Source organism: Tenrec ecaudatus, chromosome 10, assembly GCF_050624435.1.
Source record: "Tenrec ecaudatus isolate mTenEca1 chromosome 10, mTenEca1.hap1, whole genome shotgun sequence".
NCBI classification, from domain to species: Eukaryota; Metazoa; Chordata; class Mammalia; order Afrosoricida; family Tenrecidae; genus Tenrec; species Tenrec ecaudatus.
The window spans coordinates 63,365,179-63,389,897 of record NC_134539.1 but is presented as its reverse complement, the minus strand read 5'-3'; the positions used below and the strand labels follow the sequence as shown (position 1 = coordinate 63,389,897).

Below are 24,719 nucleotides of genomic sequence, written 5' to 3'. Positions count from 1 at the left end.
AATAAATCCAGAATGTAAGAAGATGTTCATATGGTGGTAGGAATAACAATCAATCAACAATAATAATAAAATCAAAGAATAAAAATGAAACATGTAAGCACTGTAGGAACTGGGTATGCACAGTGGCATGAGTGCTAGGTATAAATCAAAAGCAACCCAAATTCCATTGCTCTACTTCCATCTCGGCCTGTAACAGTTATCCTTTTCTGATTTCTCAATATTACTAACAGAATTTCTCAATATATAACAATATTACTAACATAAACGCAGTGAGATAAACAATGTAGACAAATGCAGGCGCCCACATTTATACCCTATCAAACAAGCCCACCTAAGATGGCATCATGCCTTGAACTCAAATTTACTTTGAAATTAATTTTATTCTGAGTGTCCATATTCTGGTGACTCCTCTATTTAAATCAGTCAGTTGAAAACATGAGCAAGTTTTCACACTGTGAAAGGACATCTTCTGCAGGCCCCCCACCCTTAAGCCTCCTACCCACTGCCATGGAGTTGATGCCAACTCATGGTGGCCTTGTGGAACAGGGTAGAATTGCCCCCCCCCCCCCTGAGAGTTTCTGAGACTCTAACTCTTCCCAGGAGCAGAAAGCTTCTCTTTCTCCCAGGAGCAGATGGTTTTGAACTTGTAACCACTGCTTAAATGAATGGAGGAACTAGAAGGCTGCTGTACTCACCAGCACAGTACACACCAGGAGTTCCTCAAATGGAAGCCCTCCCCAACACCTCTCCTTGTGCCACAAATCATTCATCATCTTCCTCCTAAACTCAAAACCCTGTGGAATCCAGACGCCCGGACTCACGCACGTATATCTGCATGTGGTGTCCGGCATGAGTGTTCCCCCAGTGCGGCCGCTGCAGTCTCTGATGTGCTACAAAAGCAATAAAACCTGGAAAAGGGAACTTGTAGTTGTTCTTACATGATGTCTGAGACATTGGTTGTTCTGGTGTAAAACTGTATCATTTTTAATATCACTCATAAATGTAGGTTCTAAATTAAGGTTACCTTTCCCTACCACTTCTAATGGGCAATAAGGGGTGGGGAGGAGGTAGATATAAAAAACCCTACTCAAATCCATCTCATGGGAAGAAAGAGAAGAAAAGTTCTCCACATCAACAGCACTTGGGCTGGAAAGTCATTTTATTCCCCCCCCCTTCATAAAATTATCTCCGAGTTCATTTTTAAAGCACAGTCTGTTATTAAAATACACAGTACATAATTGAAGCATATATAACATATTCCCCAGGCGTCCTCGTCCGAGGCATTCACACCTAGGCTCTTTGACAAACCCCGCTGGAAATCAGCAGCTGAACCCCTCAGAGCTGCTGTCAATTTCAGGCAAAGGGGTTGACTTGGGTGACCTCACATGCCCTGTTCCTAGCTAACCAGAAACAAAGGCAGTAAACAGGGAAAAAGAAAAATTTTAAACAACTGTTTTTAAAACAAATTACTCCAAAACACATGCTTTGCCCCTTCATTGAGTCCTTAACTACACATTTTCCTGGCCTTATTTTCATCTCCTCTTGAGAACTCAAAAAACATTCAAATACATATTTTCTGTTAAAAGCAGTGCAAAATTGCGATCTTTTTTGAAACCCTCATTTTTCCAAATACAATTTCTCCCTCCTCTCACTTCATTCCTTCTCATCAAAGGGGCTTTGCTTCTGCTCTTTATAAACATGTGCACACCTATCGACTAAGCTTTCTAAATGAAGACCGACAGCATGGCGTGTGAACGGACGCTCTTTTAACTACTTGTGATCACTGTATTTCGTCCCGTCTTGTACATAATCCAACACATAGCAGTTCAGGCCCAAAGGCAATGGCTCCTGGCACCAGAAGATGCAACACTCAAGATAAGAAAACGCCCGCTTTCTCAAACTCGTAACTGCCGATGCACAGTCTGCTCTTACGGAAATGTTGCAAAGCCATATTTACTGTACATGCAAAAAGCCAGGACACAAGTGCAGACATTTTTCAGGCCTGTTACTGCAAAGCTCTTTGTACCTCCTACCACAATAGCTCAGTTATGTCCTGCTGGCTTGTATGTGAACCCTGGTCCCTTGAGTCTCAACATTCCCTCAGAGATAATAATCAATAGAATCCTTATGTGAGAAATGGCATTTTCGTGCTAATGTAGTGTTGGCTTGTTTGATCAGAGATTAAAGGTAAATTTTTTGCTATAGGCTTCCCGATTTCCTCCTACACCAGATTCCAAAGATATTAAAACGATGAGCATTTTAAACAAAGGTTTCTATTCGTTTCCGTGAGACTAACTGGGAGGGTGGAAGAATTTTCCCTAGGAACGACTGTGAATTCAGGCCTGCAGAGGGGTTGTCTCATTAAACAAAAGATATCCGTCGCTGTCAACAAACGGACACAGCACACACATATGAACCCAGCACAACGTTCTGGTAGCCCTCGTCTGTATCCGAAAGGAGTGGTGCAGAAGAGAAACACACCTGTTATCTATCATCCATTACCCGCGAAACTCTTTTGGGATCCCTCATTTTGATGGTCTCATGGCTAACTAGCACTTCTGTGACATTTAGGCCTCCTCACCCACCCCCTTCCCCAGTACATAACCCCCTTTCTTTGGAGGTTTAAGAACGCGGATTCTTCATCAGCACTCCTTGGAGAATCCAGTTGTGAGTTGGCCCACCGTTTTCCCATTCACTCTTGACCCCAGACTGCACTGATAGGGATGCGCACGCCACCCCGCCTCACCCTTGCCCAGCTCCAGGTCACAAGTACGCAGCTGCCCACCACGAGGGGCGCCGCGCCACCACGCTTCAGGCTCAACCGCTGTGACCACCTTCCCACCCCGGTGCCCAGGGCCACTCCCCAGAAGGGATTTTCCATTTAGCAGATAAGCGCGCAGCACCCCGACTGCACAGCGCTCGAGGATATTAAAATGCAGCTGCCAAGGCCCCCGCCGGGGCAGCATGCGCGCGCGCCCGCGCGTGTGTGCGCGTGTGCGTGTGCGTGTGTGTGTGTGCGCGCGTGTGCGTGTGTGTGTGTGTGTGTGTGTGTGGTTGAGGGGTGGGGGTGGGGTGAGCGCGTGTTTATGTTGCCCGCGCGCGCGCCCGTGCGGGTGGCGGCCAGATGCGCGCCCGCGCGCGCCCGGGGCAGGGCAGGGCAGGGGCGAGCCCCGGGCGCTGGGGGCAGGGTGCGCCCCGGGCGGCTGCCCGGGGTCAAGAGCGGAGGGTGGGGACGCGTAGGCCCAGCCGTCGGGCACCAGGCCGAGCGGCACTCACCGAGCAGCAGCAGCTTGAGCTCCCGGCGAGCGTCCCGCTTGTCCCTACGGAGCTGCCGCTCGATCTCGTCGTTGATCCTCCGGGCTTCCTTGGCCTCCTCGCTCAGGCAGCACGCCATAATGGACTCCAGAGTCATTCTTCCAAAGTGCCTCCGCTGCAGCTTCACCGGCACCCCTGCTCACACGCGCGTACACACACCCGCCCTCGCCCCCGGAGGCAGCAGCGCTGGCTGCCGAGTCCCCGCCGCCCGGGCGTGCGGCCGGGACGAGCTCGGGGAGCCGCCGCTGGGGCTGCGGCCAGGGCCGGGCCGCCGGGTGGGCCGGGGGCGCGGCGCGATCGGGCGGCCCGGAGTGGCCGCCGCGGGCGCGCGAGGGAAGGCCGCTGCGCCCGGCCTCGTTCACACGCGCGCGGCTGCTTCTCGGGGAGCGGGCAGCCCGCCTCGGCCGTCGCACCGCCGCCGCGGAGGCTCCCCTGCGCTGGGCGCCGCGCGGCGCGAGCACATCCACCCGGGCGTCCCCGCGGCGACCGGCCGCCAACAGCTCCCCGCGCCGGGCGCCCGCGGCCCTGCCCGCGCCCGCCGCCGGCTAGCGCGCAAACCCCGCCGCCGCCGCGCTTCTCCTCCTCCGTCTCCTCCTCCTCCGACCCCGAGCGCCAGGCGCGAGCGGCGCCTCAGCTCTCGCCCTCCCCCTCGCCACACACACACATTTCGTCTTTCTCTGAACTGGAGCTCAGATCCGGGAGGAAGGAGGCGGCGGCGGCGGCGGGAGGAGGGGGAAGGTAGGGACTGGCCGCGGGAGGAGGGGAGCCGGGAGGCGGTGCCGACCGGCCCCTCCTGGGAGGCAGGCTTCGCTGGGCTCGTGGCCGGCGCGGTGCGCCTCCCAGTGCGGCTCCGGCCTCGCCCGCGCCGCCCGGGGGTCGCGGGGCCAGCGCCCGGCCGCCCCCCGCGGGGATCGGGGTGGGGGCCGAGTTGCCCTCACTGGCCGACGCGCCGCTGCCAACAGGCGGCCGCGACTGCGGGCTCAGGGGCCGCTGCCAACCTGCCGCTGCTGGGCCGGCCGCCGGGCGTGGTGCAGCAGGAATATGGCTTCCTCTTCCTGCCTTCCAGCCCACCGGCTGGCATCGCAGCCTGGACCCCTGCTGGAAGTGGCAGGAATCAGATCCGAGGACCCACCCAACACCTGGAGCTTCCCCGCACCCTGCCCCGACCCCGCAGGCGCCGGTAGCTCTCGAGCTCCCAGTGTGGGACAGCGCCTTTTCGAGCCGAGGGACACATGCACACGAAGTCTCACGTGTACACTGTTCCTAAATCGCCATTCGATCAGAAGTATCGTCAGTCACCTCTCACCCCAGTTTATTCTTAGAAAACAGGGTCGTCTGAATTGGGAGGTGGGACTGGGAAGAGAAGTAACTGTCCCTGGTTCTTAGAGAAGTCCGGAGGAAGATTAGCAGGAGGAACTGTTCAGAAAATGACTTGAGATCTAAATCTTGAGCCGAGCAATGAAGCCACCAAGTTCCCAAGCGTTCCCTGTTGGGTTCCAACTTTCCATGTCATTGAAGTTGGGTTTCTTTCTTTCTTTCTTTCTTTCTTTCTTTCTTTCTTTCTTTCTTTCTAGTTCTCTTGTTTGGGAGAAGGTGGGCCATGTTTAACAGCCAAGTGATCCAACTTTCTTTCCTAGATGGAGATTCAATTAGAGATGACTTGTGGAAAATGGAAAAATAAGAGTAATAATTGGATAAATGAAGAGGACAACGTTAAGATATAAAAATAGAAAATCAATGCTGTCCCATATAGAATGGAATTATATATGTATATTTCCATTTTTGATTGAGGTCATTTGATAAGTTTCCATATTTTGTGTGCTATATCTATACTACTGATAAGTGACCAGAGTAAAGCGTCTTCTCACTCATTGAGCATTTAGTTGGTCTAATAAGTACAGAGGTGAAACCCACATTGCTTCCTGGTCTGGTAGACCCCACCAGTTGCATTTTATGGAAAGAATCTCTTTCTCACCTTTTAGGTTTTCTCTGAAATGTCTCTGGTGCAGCCTACTGTTCCAAAATGAAGCGTAAGGTCAGAGGTGCACTGATGCCGCAGGTCCTCCATGTTTCACAGGCACCCGGGAAAAACTGGGAAGCAAATGAAAGCAAACTCTATCTACCCCTGGTTTCCTCACCAGGGCTGCTTTGAGAGTCTTTTGAAAAGGTTTCCCAAACTGTACCATCAAGCTATCATCAAAGCTACCAACTGGATCAGCAAGCGATTTTGACTAAATTGACCTATTATTTGAGGAAAAGAAACTGGTTCCGTTAGATTGTTTTCACCACTTGCTCTCCCATCAGTTCCAACTGCTGGTGACTTTATGCAGAATCGAGCTGCTTCAAATGGTTTTCCAGATGGTGACCTCTTGGAAGCCGATCACCAAGCGTTACTTCCGATCTTGTGGCTACATTGAAGTCTCATTTGTTGCCCCTGTAATCCCAGTATCAGCGACACTCTCTTGCAACCAATCAATAGGAAGCTGTTTTTCGGGTATCGGAAGAAATCAGAAAGGAAAGAAAAGCAACACAGTAATAGAGTCATATGTAGGTGGTGTCACAGTGGTAACGGCAAGACCAGCTGTTCAAAGCCACCAGTCAATCTGTGGTGGAGAAACACGGGCTTTCTACTCCCAAAAGGAGTTACAATCTGGGAAACTCATAGGAGCAGCCATCTCTACCTTGTCCTACAGGGTCGCTATGAGTTGGCATCCACACAATGGCAGTGAGTGAGGAGGTGGCAAGAAGGAAACGGGAAAACAATATTCCAAGTCTGAACCCAGATCCATGTAGAGAAAAAAGAATGCATTAAATAAATATTCAAATAACATTAAGACACCCCAAAACCCATGCAGGAGCTGATGAAGGGTTGCCCATGTTCTAGAAACATACACTGTAAAATGTGTCGCCAAACAGATCATTTTACAAAATCCCATATTATCAAATCAAGCAACATAGTCATTGCCCGGTGTGTACAAATAACAGATGAAGGTGCAGGACAAGAGAGCTGCACGGGTGAATAAAATGTGCCTTGCCCTCAAGAGGTCCATAGTTTTAAGACACAATGAAGGTATGAACAGCTAAACTAAGAGACAAAAATAAGCCAACTATTAAAATAGGGGCAGACATAGCAATGGCATATTAAAAAGAGAGGAGTCGTTCATTCTGTTAAGGGAATGGCAGAAGACTTTACAAGGAAGGTGGAGAAAGGATAGGTTCTCAATATGTATGCACCAACACCACATAAAATTTAATCCGCAATTCCAAATCATCGCTAGCAGACAGCAAGATGCTAAACCCTGTTGTGAATCCAAGGGCGAGGGCGCGATCACTGAAAAGCAAATCACAAAACCCCAGAGGCTTTCAACTCCAGGGGGAAATGGAAAGACTGTCACTTCTTCGGGGTCCTGAGATGAATTTCTAGCCTCACAATTACATCACCTGTCCTCGTTCAGTATTGTCAGAAATTCTCCTAGAATCAAAGAGTGAAAAGGCTGTCATCTTTTCAAAGGCGCTCCTGGGGAAGGGAGAGCGTGTTAATATGTGGCTCTGTGTGCTCACAATGGGGGTCTTATAACCTGCACAAAACCACTGTCGCCCTCTCTCCTGGGAATCCCTGGATGGCAGAGGTGACTCAATAGTTGGAGAGTCAGACCCACAGAGAGGTACCGAGGAAGACAGGCCTGGCAATCTGCTTCTGAAGGTCACAGACTAGAAAATCCTGTGGGACAGTTCTACTGTGAACACATGGACCTGCCCGCCATGGATTGGACTTGACTCAAGGGCCCCTAACCACAACTACTTTCTCAGCTATGAAATGATGAGCTGTGTAAGCATTAGACTGCTGACCATAAGGTCAGTGGTTCAAACTCACGATCCACTCTGCAGGGAAAAAGGAGGCTGGGTGCTACCATAAAAATGCCCACTCTCACACTCCCTATATAAGGTCACTATGAGTTGCAATGGACTCAATGGCTTTGGGTTTGAGAACAGGGAATGTGTCTCTGAAAACATGTTGTCTGTGCCTAACCAAGAACCGATACTCAGTAAGTGATCAATAAACCAACTACGTAAGTGACAAACACATTCACACCCTGCCTGTTCCAAGTAGGGTATTATGCCAGATGCCAAAGACACACAAAACCCTAAAGACTTCATAATTTATTTGGGCAGTGAGTTAGTTAAAGTTTATTGTGCCAACTTGGCCAATAAACACGTGGTGTTAATTGAAGGGTGGAGAGATAAATGGCTTGGGGAGCTTTACCTTTCTAGTTCTCTGGTCTCTTGCTTTGTGATGGTCGGATCAGGTTGCAGCTGTCTTAGCCGTTTTCCTGCTTTAGCTGGCAAGCTCACTACCTGCAAATCATCCCTGAGGAGAAGCCGCATGGACCTACCCCACTGATGCAGCCCTGGGTGCTGGAGCGGCCATGTGGAGACCCCTGCCAGCGCTGAGATGCTTACACGTTCACTGACTCGGCTTTCCTCCTGCAGTCGGTGTCATTGCGTGTGTTTTGTGAGATGGTGGAGGACTTTGTGGATTGGTGTCGGGCATATGGGCTAATGTTGAACTTGTGGGCTTGGGCAGCACTGGGTTGGGATGTTTTCTTGATGTGCACTTACCCTTTATATAAAGCTCTCTTATACATGTGTTTCTGTGGATGTTTCTCTAATGTACCCAGACTAACACAGGCAGGCAGTCGCACACATTAAAATAATTAATAATAATACAAGGTGAGAAGCACTCCCTGCTAACCCACAGTATAAAGAATGCACAGCAAGAGAAGTTCAAGAAAACCCAGGCCACCTTCAAAGCAACTGGAAGGTGTTATCAGTAGGGGCACCTTAGAGACCTCAAAGACCAATTAGAAATCGGCTTGCATTAGTGTCAATCCTGTAAGAGCTGGAAAAGAGCTCCCTGCACAACTTGCTGGCACTGCTAGCCTGGCCAAGGCATGAAGTGGCCTTGCTTTAGAGGAAGGCAGGGCAGCAAGACGCAGGGAGATTCAGAGAGTTGCAAATGACGCCACCTAGAGGAGAGGTTCTATAACAGCCAAAAACATCAGTTGGCCAACCAAAGAAGAGGTGTATTTTTCTCACATAAAATATATACGTTACAAAAGTACTAAACAGACATTCCAGATGAACCCTGGAGCTTCAGTGTCTCATAACCTGCATAAAACCACTGTCATCGTCTATTGATTTGCCTTCTCTCCTTACTGCCCGCCTTAATGTAGCTGACTCCAACCCAATGGATATAGTTTATGCTTATCCAGAGTTAGCACTATCACAAGAAGCACCGACGGACCTCATTTGAAAGCCCATCCTAGTACCATTTGATGGGAGGCCCTAAAGGCTGGCCAAGATGAATCTTTTTGTCAGCTGAATACGAGGGAGCACCAAAAAACCCAAAACTCTGTGGGGCAGAGATTTCATAGCACACTTTTTCCCCACGAGGCAAGCATTGAACAACTCACTCTGAGCTAGTGCACCCAGTGGTGTTGCCTAGGAAGGTTCTCTCTGGTCACAGTGAATTTTTTTCAGAAAAAGTTTCACTCAACCATCGTTTTTTTTGGGATGGTCGATTTAATAGAACAGCATGCAGTTGTGAAATTTTGTTTCCTGCTTAGGAAAAACACCACAGAATCTGTTGTGATGTTGAACACAGCTTACAAGGACAGCGCTATGGGAAAAAACTCAAGTGTACAAGTGGTTTTTTTCATTTCAAAAAAAGGTGAAATATTAATTGATGACAAACCTTGTTTGTCCGGAATGGACAAAAATGTCAACTTGTAGTGCATTTGGAGTTCATTCCACCAGGTCAGACTGTTAATCAAGTTTTCCATTAGAGGATCTGAAAAGATTCCATAACAGTGTGCAACAAAAAGGCCTGATTCATGGTAGATGGGGGCCTGGTTTTGCCCCCACAACGATGCACCTGCTCATATAGCCATCTCAGTGTGCCAATTGTTGGCAAAAAACAGCATACCTTTCTTGCCCCACACACCTTACTCACCTGACCTCACTCCACGTGACTTCTCTTTGTATCTGAGAATGGAAAAGGGCATGAAAGGACAGCAATTCAATGACATAGAAGAAGTGAAGAAAAAACAAGGGAAATGCTGTCAGCCATCCAAATATGAGTTTGAAAAATGTTTCCAAGAATGGAATTGCAGATTTGGCAAATGCATTAAGTGTAATGGAGAGTACTTAAAAGGTGATAAGGTAGTTTTATGAAAAAAATATATAAAACATTTCTTGTTATTTTTTGGGTCCCCTCCCCCCAGTGTTTAGGAGAAAGATGAGACTTTATATTCCTGTAAGAGAGTTATAGTGTCAGAAACCCAGAGGGAGAGTTCTGTTCTGTCTATGTGTCAGAATGAACTCGATGGCAGTGTGTGTGATAACAGTGTTTCATTCAGAAGTTTGAATGCTTGATGAACGAATCAATAAGCAAATAAATGAAGGTGGACCAAAATCAGTTAGTAAAATATCCTGCTACCCTCAATTCTAAGAATCAAGGATGACTTGGCCAGAGGATGAGCTTCCTTCTTGCCCTGAAATTTCTAAAGGTTCGTGTTCAAATCTTCCTCAAGAGTCATTAGCCTTGCTGGATTCAAAACTAAGATCACTGGTTCAAAGTGAGGCTCCAGCATGAAGATCTGTCCCTCATCTGGTGTGTTGGAATTACCATCCCAAACTCAAAACATCAAGGTCACTTAAAATCTAGATTTTAGTTTCTGGTCAAGATCTGGGAAACTCGGCTCTTAATCCCTCATGGCAGCTATCCCACCAGCCTGCTTTACTCCCCTTTGTTTATACACAAAATCACCATTTACAACGGGACTCCATCATCAGTTCTGACCAGAGTAGAGCACGTTTTCTTTCCTTTTAAGCTTTCATTATGATTGCCTGTTGTCACTACTTTTTTGCCACTATCTTCATAAATGGAATCTTTGTTTATATGTCGTCTTCAGTGTCATAACAATGAAGTCAGGCTGATTCTGGTTGTCAGGAGCATGAGCAGTTCCGTTGTTACATCACTAGGGATGAACATTGCCCAGATTTCGATCTCTTAGCAGTTCCTACACGAGCACAGAATTCATTATAGATCAGCCCACAGCCTGCTGTACAACAGGATTTTGATCAATAAATTATCACAACAAACATCTTAGAATAGCAACAAATTATCAAAACAACAAAGTGCTGCCAACATTGTATATAGTATGTATTACTCATGATAAGATATACCCTCCCTGCCCCCTCCAAAAAGATGATTCGAATGGATTGCAGTAGTTCCAACACGGCACTATAAATCCCCATTTAGTAACATGCTTGCACTTGTTAGATACTTAAGATGTGACTCTTCCTAAAACATTTAGCAGGAATGGGATTGGATTTTGGAATTCATCAGGACAGATTACTCTAGGCATTACTTTCTTTCCGAGTCTTTGTTTCCATGTTTCTAAATCAAATGATCGTGTATCAGATTTTACTCAATCTGCTTTGGATGGCTTCACACATAAAGCTCAATAAGGGTGGGGCATTTTGTCCATTTTGTTCACTCCTGAATATGGCACCTAGGACAATGCCTGGGACATAGGAGCTACTTACTAAACGTAATGGATGAGTGAAAATAAAGCACAGCCACCAAAGACATGACATTGACCACACAGCAGTTGGACAGTTATTTTTTCCTATTTTCTTAATATCCACCAAAGTTTGGCTCCCTCCGAAAACTATTTTTTGGCCCTGTGCTATGAAAATGTTGATATCCCTCTCATGCATTTTTTCTTTTTTTAAAATCATTTTATTGGGGCTCATACAGCTCTTATCACAATCCATACATAGATCAATTAAATAAAGCACCCTTATACATTCATTGCCCTCATCATTCTCAAAGTTCGCCTCCCGCTTGAGTTCCTGGAATCAGCTCATTTTCCTTTTTTCCCTCCCCACTCCCCCCTCCCTCGTGAACCCTTAATAATTTATAATTTATTATTTTATCTTATCTTACACTGCCCGGCGTCTCCCTTTACCCACTTTCCTATTGCCCATGCCCCAGAGAGGAGCTTATATGTAGATCCCTGAGATCGGTTCCCCCTTTCTACTCCCCCTTCCCTTTATCGCCACTCTCACCGTTGGTCCTGAAGGGTTCATCTGTCCTAGATGCCCTGTGTTTCCAGACCCCAACTGTACCGCTGTGCATCCTCACGATGATATGATTTTTTTTTCCATTCCTTTTTTGCTTGAAACCTAGTCCCCTCGGCCCTTCATGATCACACATGTTGGTGTGCTGCTTCCATTTGGGCTTTGTTGCTTCTGGGCTAGATGGCCGCTTGTTTACTTTCAAACCTTTAAGTCCCCAGACGTTATATCTCTCAATAGCCGGGCACCATCAGCTTTCTTCACCACATTTGCTTATGCACACGTCTGTCTTCAGCGATCATGTCGGGAAGGTGGTTATCATGGAATGACCGTTTAGCTGAGCAAGGTGCTATTGTATGGAGGGAATGCACACGAGGAGGCCCAATGTCCACCTGCTACCCTACTACTGAACCTATAAATATATGCACATGGGTCTATTTCCCCCATAATCATAAATATATTTACATATGTACATGTCTGTATTTAGGCTTCTAGGCATGCCCTTTGCCCCCTACTCCTCTCCTCTATTTCCTTACCCTTTCCTCCTATCCCACTACCATGTTCAGCCTTCATTCTGGTTTCAGTAATTCCTCTCAGTTACCTTGCCCTTGGTCACTCCCTACCAGTCCTCCCATCCCCTCCCTCCACTGGTTTTGAACCACTCGTTTCTCCCTTGTCCCTGTGTTTGGCGACACCTCCTTCCTTCCCCTACCTCTCATGCTCTCATGTCCCTCCAGGACCGTTGGTCCCATTATTTTCTTCTCACATTATTTGTCCAGCCTATCTTATCTAGGTGGACCTGCAGATATAGTAATATGTGCATAAAAATGCGGATGGCTTTGACAGCACCAAAGTGGCACATAAGAACATGGTGTCGACAGCAGCAACACTGACACGCTAACAAACAAAAAAGCCACTGACATACAAAATTTAAAGAGGAGGGAAAAAACAAAAAGACAGCAAAAAAAATTTTTTTTTAACTGTAAGTTGTTCGAGCTCTGTTTGTTGACCTTTAGGAGTGTTTCCGGACGAGTCTGATGGGGTGCCACATCCTGGCCCCAAAGTCCATCCTTTATACTCCCTAGGGACCTCTTTGCTCTGCTTTCCCCGCCGCTCCATTGCACGCCCCCAGTGTTTGCCTCAGTGTGGTGGGGTCAGCTCAGTCGCACATCCCCCACTGTGTCTCAGATGCTGTCCCATGTAGGGTCATGGGTCAGTGCAGGATGTCACATCTCGCCGTGGGGTCGGCTATATGGTCCTCTCTGTACATTGGGCCCTCCAAGCCAGGCTGTCATCTTTTGAGCTTGGTGGGCCCAGGTGTGCTCCGCTCCGTTCTTCCTCCTTCCTTTGCTTCAGCTTCCTTCTGGGTGTAGTTTGGTAGGTCAGTTCCTTACCCACACCAGATGATCTATTTTCATTTTCTGTGGTACTCCCTTCCATAGTGGGGGTCGGGCTAATTCTGGTTGAAGCCAGCGTATGGTTCAGTCTCTGTGTATTCCTCCGTGCTTTACGCTGCCCTCCTGGTTTGGCGTGTCATGGTGGGGTCTGTATGCATGTTCCAGCTTTGTGGGTACACAATCAATACTCTCCCCCGGTTGAGTTAGTGCCCTGTTCCCCCCATGCCATCTACTCAGTTTCTCCCCACCCCGCTTCTCCCTCCACCTGTCCCACTTCCCCTTCTTTATGCTGGGCTCTCATATACCTCCTTAGGTGTGGCCTGCCCTCCCTCCAACTATCTATGCTTCCACCCGTTTATAGTGAGATAGATGTTTATTCTTCTATTCCTGGCATGCTGATTGTACTTACCTCAGGGGACTTGTGTTATATCTGTCCTTTTGAGTTTGGCTTACCTCGCTTAACATAATTCCTTCCAGCTCTTCCCACAAAACAATGTGTTTCATATGATAGTCCGTGCTTTTCAGTGCTGCATAGTACTCCATTGTGTGTATGTGCCAAAGTTTACTAATCCACTCATCTATCAATGGAAACTTGGGCTGCTTCCAAGTCTTTGTGATTGTGAATTGTGCTGCAATAAACATTGGAGCGCATGACTGGTCATGTTTTATTTGCTGCTTCCACCGGGTATATGCCCAGTAGAGGGATGGCTGGGTCATAAGGTAGATCAATTTCCATTTTCTTTAAGTATCGCCAGATTGCTTTCCACAGTGGCTGTACAAATCTGCATGACCACCAGCAGTGGAGGAGGGTTCCTACTTCACCACAGCCCCTCCAACACTTGTTGCTCTCTGATTTGCTGGTTTGGGCTAGCCTCAGGGGTGTTAGATGGTATCTCATGGTTGTTTTGATTTGCATTTCTCTTATGGCTAAAGACCTGGAACACTTTCTCATATGCTTATCGGCCATATGGGTCTTCTCCCTAGTGAAAGTTCTTTTCAGTTCCTTTGCCCACTTCCTTAGGGGGTTAACTGTCTTCCTCTTTTTGCAGGTCATGATGGTGTTGTAGATTTTAGTAATGAGCCCTTTGTCCGATGTGTCCTTACTAAAAATCCTCTCCCAGTCTGTGGGTTGTCTTGTCACCCTCTTGATGAAGTCTTTCAAGGTGCACAGATGCTTTATTCTTATTAAATCCCATTTGTTGATTTCCAGTTCACCTGTGTGTGTGCCCTTCCCCATTTTCATGTATGTTTTTCAAATCACATGCTTATACACTAGAGATCACAGCACAAGATATAGTCAAAATAATTAATTGCTCAATGTGTGATAAGTTAATGGGACACAGCACATGTTGGAAAAATAGATAAGTAACTAAAGCATCTGTGTGTTGCCTTCTCGATGATTAAAATTTCTTAATATTAATCTCTCAATTAGTTATTATCTTTGTGAATTTTTCAACTTACCATTCTGAATTTTATTAAATATATAAAAGGACCTCTCTCAGGGTTACACATTAGGCTGTTAACCACTAGGTCAACAGTTGGAAACCACCAGCCACTGTACTGGAGAAAGATGGGGCTTTCTCCTCCATATACAGTGTGGAAACCCTGAGACAGTTCTGCCTTGTCTTGTAGGGTCACCATGAGTCGTCATTGACTCAATGCAGGGGGTCTAGTGAGTTTCTCTCAGTATTTGTTTGTTTGCTTTTCCTTCCCTCTCCTATCTCTTGTTTATGTTGTTAGGTTTCTCAAATCAACTTCAAGTTACCCGTGTGACAGAGTAGAACTCCCATTAGGCTGTAATCTTTGCGGGAACAGGTCATCATGTCTTGGAGCTTAGAAGTGGCTTTAAACTGCCAACCTTTTGATTAGCAGCGCAACACTTAACCATTGTGCCATGAGGCCTCCTTTCTTGCCTCTTAGGCCTGTAGTTGTTGTATGCTATTTAACTTACTCAACTTATAATGACCCTATATTCAGAGAATATCAAAAGTACCATCGACTGCCAAAAGAAAAACAGATGTATCTTGGAAGAAGTATAGCCAGTATGCTCCTTGGAAGCAAGGATGATGAGACTTTGTCTTACGTACTTTGGACATGTTATTAGGAGAGACCATACCCTGGAAAAGGACATCATGCTTGGCAAAGTAGAAGGGCGGTGCCAAAGAGGAAGACCCTCTGCAAGATGAACTGACCCAGTGGCTGCAACAGTGGGCTCAAACCTAAGAACAGTGGTGAGGATGGTGCTGGATCCGTCAGTGTTTATGCCTGTCACACACAGGGTAACGATGAATAGGAACCAATGTGAGAGCCCCTAACAACAAAAACAAACTTAACCTGATGTTGAAATCATTGACCCTACCCCTGAAAATATAAGTAAGTCCAAACTCATAGCAACTGTAACGTCCGACAGGCCCTCAGAGTTTCCAAGCCTATAAATCATTAGGGAAGCAGACTGCCTCAGCTTTCTCTCAGGGAGCAGCTGGTGGGATCCAACCACCTGCCAATCATTCGGTTGCCAGCTGAGCACTGCTCCACCAGGGTTCCTTGAACCCACCAGTAAACCAAATTCTTGGCCATCAAGTCAATTCTGACTCAAAGCAACTCTACAGAACACAATAGAATTGCCCCGGTGTGTTTCCGAAACTATAAATGTTTATGGAAGTAGAAATCCTCATTATTCTCCCACAGAGTAGCTGATGGTTTTACACTGCCTATCTCGTAGTTAGCAGCCCAATACACAGCCCACTACTGCACCAGGGCTCCAATTCACAATATTCATCACAGTCACTTTCACTTGCTGTAGGGGTAGCTTTTAAATCACTGACAATCTCCCAGCCTTTTCTTTTAAAAACCTGTGTGTGTGAGGTGGGTAAAGGTTTACAAAGTATATCAGTTTTCCATTCAATTATTCATGCACATTTTAATTCATCTCATTGATCACGATTTCCACGATGTAACATCACTCATCCCATTTCTTCCCTGTTCCCTACTTCCATCCCTCCTTTTTTTCCCTAATCCTTCTGCACTTTGCCCTAGACTAAATCTTGCCATTTTGATCTCAAATGGGAGAGTGCTCTAAGATGGGCGCCCCTCACTAGTGTTATTGTTTAGCTTACAGAAATTCTTATTATTTGACTCAAAACTGGGCCACAGTATTGGCCCAGATCAGAGATGCAATCAGGAAGTTTTAGAAACCAATAAGAATGAAAATATGACTTACCAAAGGCTGATAGAAACACATGCACACATGAAAAAGAAAGAGAGACTTATGGATGATATGCTGGCACAAAACTTACACAAATTAGAGCACAGTCAACAGAACAATCCTACCAATAACAAAAGGAAAGAAATAATAAAAATCAGAGGTGAGATACAGAAGAGGGAAAATGAGAAAACTAGAGAAAATATTAATGTAGCTAAAAGTTGGTTCTTTGAAATGATTAAAAGAATTGATAGACCGCTGGCAAACCTAACCAAAGAACGGAAGGAACAAATTTCAGTAGCAAGGATGAGGGAAGCAACAGGGGACATTACAACGATGCTAATGAAATCAAAAGGACAATTACACAGTACTAAGAAGATCTATACTAACAAATTCAGCAACTTAGAAGACATGGACAAATACTTGGAAAAACAATTCCTCCCTAGACTATCCCAGATGGACGTCAAGAATCACAACAGACTCATAGCAATAGAAGAAATTGACACGGTTATCAAGGGACTACCAACAAAAAAATCCCCCAGGCCAGATGGCTTCACAGGAGAATTCTACAAAGCATTCAGGGAGGAACTGACGCAAATCCTACACAAATTCTTCCAGAACATAGGAAAAGACAGAAAACTCAGAAACTCTTTCTATGGAGCTTGTATAACTCTGAAACCTAAAGCGGGCAAGGATTCCACAAGAATGGCGAACTACAAACCAATATCCCTCATGAACACCAATGCAAAAATCCTTAACAAAATACTCTCCAATAAAATACAAAAGCATATTAAAAAATAATTAACCATGAACAAGTGGGATTCATATCAGGGATGCAGAGATGGTTCAACATATGAAAGACCATTAGTATTATCCAACACATTGACATGAAAAATTATAAAAATGCATGATAATATTGATAGATGCAGAAAAAGCATTCACCAACAACCATTTCTGTTTAAGACACTCAAGAAGATAGGAATGGAAGGAAAATGCCTCAATATTATACAAGCTATATATGAAAAACCAACAGCCAACATGGTAATCAATGGAGAAAAGACAAAAACAATTCCACTGAAAAATGGGACCAGGCAAGGATGCCCTTGTCCCCACTCCTATTTCACATCATACTGGAGGTCTTTGCTAACAACATAAGACAAAGAAAAGACATCAAAGGTATTCATCTGGGGAAGGAAGAGATGAAACTATCCTCATTCACAGATGATATGATTTTATATATTGAAAATCTCCAAAACGCAACAAGCATAGTGTTTGAAGTGATAGAGGAATATTGCAGAGTGGCAGGATACAAGATCAACAAACCGAAGTCTATCGGACTGCTATACACATCACACAAGACCACAGAAGAGGCAATTAGAAAGGTAGTACACTTTACAATAGCCTCGCATGAATTGAAATATCTAGGGATATACCTGATTAAAAGAACAAAAGATTTGTATGAGGAAAACTACAGACCACTTTTACAAGAAACCAAGCGTGATCTCAACACATGGAAGAATAGCCCATGCCCATGGATTGGAAGACTCGATTTAGTAAAGATGTTAGTTCTGCCCAAGGCACTATATAAGTTTAATGCTATCCCGATATGCATACCATCATCTTTCTTCAAAGAATTGGAAAAACTGATTACTAACTTCATATGGAGCGGGAAGAAGCCCAGAATTAGAAGAGAACTCCTCAAGAAGAAGGACAAAGGTGGGACGGGACTTGCTCTACCTGTACAAAGGTGGGGGGGGGGACTTGCTCTACCTGACTTTAGCACATATTAGATGGCCACAGTGGTCAAAACAGTGTATGACGACAAATATTCAGACCAATGGAAAAGAGTTGCAGACCCATAAATAAAAACATCAGCATACAGGCAACTGATTTTTGATGAGAGCCCCAAAAACATCAAATAGGAAGCAGATGCCCTCTTCAATAAGTGATGCTGGAAAAAAATGGATATCTACGTGCAGAAAAATGAAGCAAGACCCTTACCTCACTCCTTGCATAAGTATGAACTCAAGGTGGATCACAGACCTTGAGATAAACCCCAAACTATTAGGGCCATTTATGAGGGAATTGGGACAAACCTGAGAGTCTTGGCACAGGGAATACATAGGCTATCAGAATTAAGGAAGGATACAAATACAGAGGAGTCACAGATTAAAAAGTGGAATATCGAAAGAATTCACCAAGAGATTAAGTAATGGGCCGTGATGATGATGTTCCTGAGTAGAGCAGCCAGTCCACAGAGAGAACAACATGGCTGGCCTCACTATGAGACATGATGACCCTCAGTGACTAAGGGCAATACAGGGGACAGCACCGGAGACACAGTGTGGGAATTGCACCTGACCTGATCCCACCACACCGAGGCAAATCACTGGGGGAGTGCAGCGGAACAGCAAGGGAATGGAGTGGCAAGGTCCCCAGGGAATGCTGAAAGTGGACTTTGGGGCCAGGGCGTGGTGCCCTAACAGACTGGACTGGAAAACGCTCCTAAGGGCCAGCAAACGATCCCTGAACTAACTACAAGCTTTTCTCTTGTGAACTGTTTTGTTCTGTTCTTTGTCAGTGGTTTGTTTTTGTTGTTTTGTTGTCTGGTTGTATACTGTTGCTTTGTTTTCCTCTGTCTAGTTTTCGTGCATGTTAGTGACTCCACAGGTCTGTCTGAATAGGACAGGCTTGATGAACTATCTGGAGGAAAAACAACGGGACCGACAGTTCCGGGGGGACTTGGGGTGGGGGGGTAGGGGGGGTAAGGAAGTGGTGTTAACAAACCCAGGGACAAGGGAAAAACATGGGACCCCAAATGGTAGAGAAGGGGGAGTGGCAGGCCTGGTGGGAAATGATCAAGGGTAAGGTTGCTTAGAGAAGAGGTATACTCTAGCCCAGGTGGCGATGAAGCATGGTAGTAGGGCAGGAGGAAAGTCAAGGGAGATGGAGGAAAGAGCTAGGAGTCAAAGGGCATTCATGGAAGTCTAGACAAAGACATGTACATGCAAATATATATAGGAGGATGGGGAAATAGATCTATGTGTCTATATTTATAGGTCAAGTATTAAGGTGGCAGAAGGACCTTGGGCCTCTACTCAAACACTCCCTCAATGCATGAATACCTTCTTTTATTAAATTGGAACTCTATGATGCTCACTCTCCCGACACAACGGCTGGAGCCAAAGTGGGTGAACAAGTAAATGTGGTGAAGAAAGCTGATGGTGCCCGGCTATCAAAAGTGATAGTGACTGGGGTCTTAAAGGCTTGAAGATAAACAAGCGGCCATCTAGCTCAGAAGCAACAAAGTCCACATGGAAGAACACACCAGCCTGTGTGATCGAGTGGTCCCAAAGGGATCAGTTACCAGGCATCAAAGAACAAAAAATCATATCATTGACTGCACACCTCCATGATAGGATCGCTGAAGACAAATGGGTGCATAAGCAAATGTGGTGAAGAAAGCTGATGGTGCCCGGCTATCAAAAGAGATAGTGTCTGGAGTCTTAAAGGCTTGAAGGTGAACAAGCGGCCATCTAGCTCAGAAGCAAATAAGCCCACATGGAAGAAGCACACCGGCCAGTGCGATCACGAGGTGCCCAAGGGACCAGGTATAAGGCATCATGTAAAAAAAAAAAAGATATAAGTGTGTGTATGTATGTGTATATGTATATATGTATGTGTATATATGTATATATATATATCATATCAAATGAAGGGGGAAGTGCAGAGTGGAGACCCAAGGCCCAAGTGTCGGCCAATGGAGATCCCCTCATAGAGGGGTTTAGGAGAGGAGATGGGTTAATTAGGGTGTGAGGTAGTATCGATGAAGAACACAGCTTTCCCCCAGATCCTGGATGCTTCCTCCCCCCAACTACCATGATCCGAATTCTACCTTGCAGGGCTGGATAGGACAGAGGCTGTACACTGGTACATATGAGGGTTGGAGGTACAGGGAATCCAGGGTGGATGATACCTTCAGGACCAAGGGTGTGAGGGACGATGCTGGGAGAGTGGAGGGTGAGTGGGTTGGAAAGGGGGAACTGATTACAAGGATCCACATGTGACCTCTTCCCTGGGAGAGGGACAGCAGAGAAGGGGGGGAAGGGAGACTCCGGATAGGGCAAGATATGACAAAATAACGATGTATAAATTACCAAGGGCATATGAGGGAGGGGGAATGGGGAGGGAGGGGGGAAAAAAGAGGACCTGATGCAAGGGGCTTAAGTGGAGAGCAAATGCCTTGAGAATGATTGGGGCAGGGAATGTATGGATGTGCTTTATACAATTGATGTATGTATATGTATGGATTGTGGTAAGAGTTGTATGAGTCCCTACTAAAATTTAAAAGAAGAAAAGAGAAAAAAATGATTAGGGCAAAGACTGTACAGATGTGCTTTATACAATTGATGTATGTATATGTATGAACTGTGAAAAGAATTGTATCAGCCCCAATAAATTGTTAAAAATAATTAATTAATTAATTTAAAAAAAAAGAAATTAAGTAATGAGAGAGGCCACAGACTTGGAAAACATCTTTAGCAATGACACATCAGACAAAGGCCTTATTACTAAAATCTATAATACTTTGCAAGTTTACGATAAGAAAAAACTAACTGCCCACCAAGGAGGTGGGCAAATGATCTGAACAAAAGTTTCACAGGGGCAGAAATCAGAATGGCCAATAAACATATGAGAACATGTTCCTGATCATTAGCCATAAGAGAAATGCAAATTAAAGCAACTATGAGATACCACCTAACACCATTAAAGATAGCCTGATTCGATAAATCAGAAAGTAACAAGGGTTGGAGGGGCTGTAGTGAGATAGGGACTCTCATTCACCGCTGGTGGACCTGTAGGTATGTACAGCCACTATGGAAATCAATTTGACAATATCTAAAACAGATGGAGATTGAACTACCATATGACCCAGCGATCCCCCTACTGGGCATATACCCAGAAGAGGCAAGAAACAAACCATGGCCTGACATCTGTGTTCCAATATTCATCGCGGCACAGATCACAATTGCAAGGAGGTGGAAACAACCCAAATTTCCATCAACAGACGAATGGATCAAAAAACTTTGGTACATACATGCAATGGAGTACTATGCATCACTAAAATGCAGCCATGAACAGATGAAGCACATTGCCGCATGGGAAGAACTGAAGGAAATCATGCTAAGTGACATAAGTCAAGCACACAAGGACAAGTACAACATGTGTCCACTGAGGTAAGCTTAAAAAAAAACAATGGGGCATAGCGGATAAGTTATTATATATATACATCCCTGGGATGAGGTCCAGCAACTATGGCAGGGCCAATTCCAATACAGGGATACATATGGCAGCCAACTAATTAAGAGGGGGAAAGAAAGAGGAGGGATAAAAAGACATGGGTAGTGGGGGAGCTGGGCACTAACCCACGCAAGGGGAGTGTATTGTTCATATCTCCACAAGAGAGGGAGAGAGGGGGACCAGGCTTCAACCCAGTGAGCCAAGACGTGAATACAACATACAGGCATGTACCAGGGAACCCATAGAGAGGTCTTCGGGGCCAGCCCCAAGCCCAGCTCTGTGGACACTCCACCCTACACCGCCCCCCGCTTCAGAAGAATGCACTTCAGAGGACAGCACTGGGGTTACAGCTTGAGGAGAAGGGTGCACTGGATTAGAGTGCACGGGAGAAATGCAAAAGGATGGAGAGGGACGAGAGGAATCCTGGCCTACCAAGCCCCGAAGACATGTCCCTGCTCAGAGCAGACAATGAATGGGAAGGATGGTAGGGCCGGCCCCACTATGTTAAACAGGGTTCTCTAGAGAAACAAAACCAGTGCACTAATAATTTTATAGCTAGATAGATAATGTAAGAAATAAACAGTTAATTAAATTATAAAACAGTACAAATGGCTCAGTGCAACTCACTCCCGTGAGACACTGGCAGTCCTTCAAGTCTTGAGGGCCACTGGGTAGTCCTCTGTAGAGCAATTCAGGCTATCCGGGCACAGGCAGCAAACAGCAAGGCAGGTCACCAATAGTCAGCCAGATGACAGGGTCTGACAGTCCCCAGCTCAAGAGATGTAAATTCCAATACCGTGGCAAAGCAGGTCTTGACGGAACCTCAAATTACAGCAACACAGTCCAGTCCACGGGTTAGGTGTCCCACAGGTAGTGTAGCTTGCAAATTGAAGCACAGAACAAGCAAGGCAGCCGCACACTGGTCCAATGATCAAAGAGCAAGAGACAAGGCTCACGGAGCCGATTATCTCTCCGCACTTCAATTAATCCCACATGTGTTCGTTGGCCATATTGGCACAATAAACATTAACTATCTCAGCCACCATGAGACACAACATACCTCACTGACCCATGGCACTATGGGGGACAGCACTGGAGACACAGTGCGGGACTAATGCACAGTCTGGCCCCATCACATTGGGACGAGGCACTGAGGGCACGCAGCAGAGCAGCAGGGGAGCAGAGTGATGAAATCCCAGGGAATACCAAAAATAGACTTTGGAGACACACACTATCATGACCCCAATTCTACCTTACAAATCCAACTAGACCGGAGTATGTACATGGGTACAGATAAGCAATGGAAACACAGGGAATCCAAGATAGATAAACCCCTCAGGACCAGGAGAAGAAGGGAAACGTGGGGAAGAAAGGGGGAACCTATCAGAATGATCGATGTATGACACCCACCCCCACCCCAGGGAGACGAACAACAAAAAAGTGGGTGAAGGGGACAGCAAATGATGTAAGATATGAAAATAATAGTAATTTATAATTTATCAAGGGTTCATGATGGAGGGATGGTGGGGGAGGCAGGGGAAAAAGTGAGGAGCTAATACCAAGGGCTCAAGTAGAAAGAAAATGTTTTGAAAACTATGATGGCAATAAATGTACAAATACGCTTGACACAATGGATAGCTGGATGGATGTATTGTGATTAGAGCTGTATGAGCCTCCAATAAAACGATTTTTTAAATCCTTTTGTATGTGTGTGGGGAGGGTACTCCTACATAAACCTACCAAATATAACTCTTGCTAACTTTTTCTTTTGTTCTTTGATTTGGGAGTTTTCCTATTCAGATGGGTAAGTCCAAAATTAGTTACAAATATCAAATCATAGTGTACTCAAAACTCAGTCATCATGGAAGCGCAAAATCCACTTACAGGGGACACACATGGAATAAGCCTCTGGTGAATCCCCTCTGATTATAATGGAGGGATGTGAATGGCTTTGTTATCAGACAGAGAGCACTGCCAAGTTCATTATGACAGACATAGATCAGAATGTAATATCTTCTCATTTGATCTTCCTGTTGACCTTTATTAAAGCTGTTTTAATTTTTTTAAGTGAAGGGGAAATACTGGTAAATCCCCTCTGATCTTGGACCCAGATGTGAATGACCTTGCTAACATTCAGAAGGCATTGGAAAGTGGATCATTACAGATGCAGTTAAGTTAAAATTTAGCACCCTATCATTTGATGTCCTTTACGACCCCATTTATATTTGTTCTAATTTTTAATACTTTCTGCTTTCTTTTTTATTGAGGTTTTTAAGTTTTACTTTGTTATTCTTGTTAGTAAATGTTTGTTTTTAAATGTTTTTCTGTGTATGAAATACAGGTTTGGTAACTATAGACAGTAACTGGTTCCTTAGGGGCATGGCAGGGGAGGGTGAGAGGAAATGGGGAGCTAATCACGAGGCGTACAAGAATGAAGAAAATGTTCTAAAACTGTAGGGATGACTGTACAACTCTTCTTGATGTGATTGAACTATTGAGTTGTATGATATGTGAATTATATACCAACAAACCTGTTTGAAAAACAAATTAAAGCAAACTCACTGTCAGCAGGTTTCTTATGAGTCATGGAGACTCTATGGGACAGTGTAGAGCTGCTCTTAGTCTCAGCTTTCTCCCACAGAGTGGTTCTGAATTGCTAACCTTGCAGCTCATAGGCCACAGCGTAACCCGCTATGCCACCAGTACAGGTATTTTATTTGAAAAATTTACAGGCATATGGGGAAAATGTTCAAATAGAACAAATGCTTACACAGTAAAAAATCTTGCTCCCTCCCACACCTGAACAACTTCTCTCTTCCTCAGAGGCAACTAGTGTTACTAGCTGCCTTGGCAGACTTCCAGAAAATTTATATATATGCTTAGTATATAGATACATCTTTTTAGCTGTACACTGCACAAATATTTGCATATTATAAAATCTTTTCTATAACAGCATAACCCTGTACTCTCATCTGTTTCTATTTTTGGCACTGCATAAGATTCCATTGTAGATTTCCCACAATTGCTTAAGCAGCCCATTATATTGTTGTGTTACTTTTTGTTTTGTTTTGTTTTAACAATTTATTGAGGCTCATACAATTCTTATCACAGTTTATACATATACATACATCAATTGTATAAAGCACATCTGTACAGTCTTTGCCCTAATCATTTTTTTCTCCTCTTTTCTTTTTTTACATTTTATTAGGGACTCATACAACTCTTATCACAATCCATACATATACATACATCAATTGTATGAAGCACATCTGCACATTCCCTGCCCCAATCATTCTCAAAGCATTTGCTCTCCACTTAAGCCCCTTGCATCAGGTCCTCTTTTTTTTTCCCCTCCCTCC

The 24,719-nt window shown here is 45.2% G+C and overlaps 1 protein-coding gene across 1 annotated transcript in view; it reads right to left on the bottom strand.

The window, feature by feature from the left end:
- The window catches only part of LOC142459186 (guanine nucleotide-binding protein G(q) subunit alpha), a 365,934-nt gene extending 361,857 nt beyond the window's left edge, over positions 1-4,077 (bottom strand). Inside the window, exon 1 of the mRNA XM_075560515.1 lies at positions 3,277-4,077. Within this exon, the coding sequence (XP_075416630.1) occupies positions 3,277-3,412 (136 nt within the window). The 5' untranslated portion in view covers positions 3,413-4,077. The remainder of the gene's footprint in view (positions 1-3,276) is intronic.
- Positions 4,078-24,719: the final 20,642 nt, after the last annotated feature.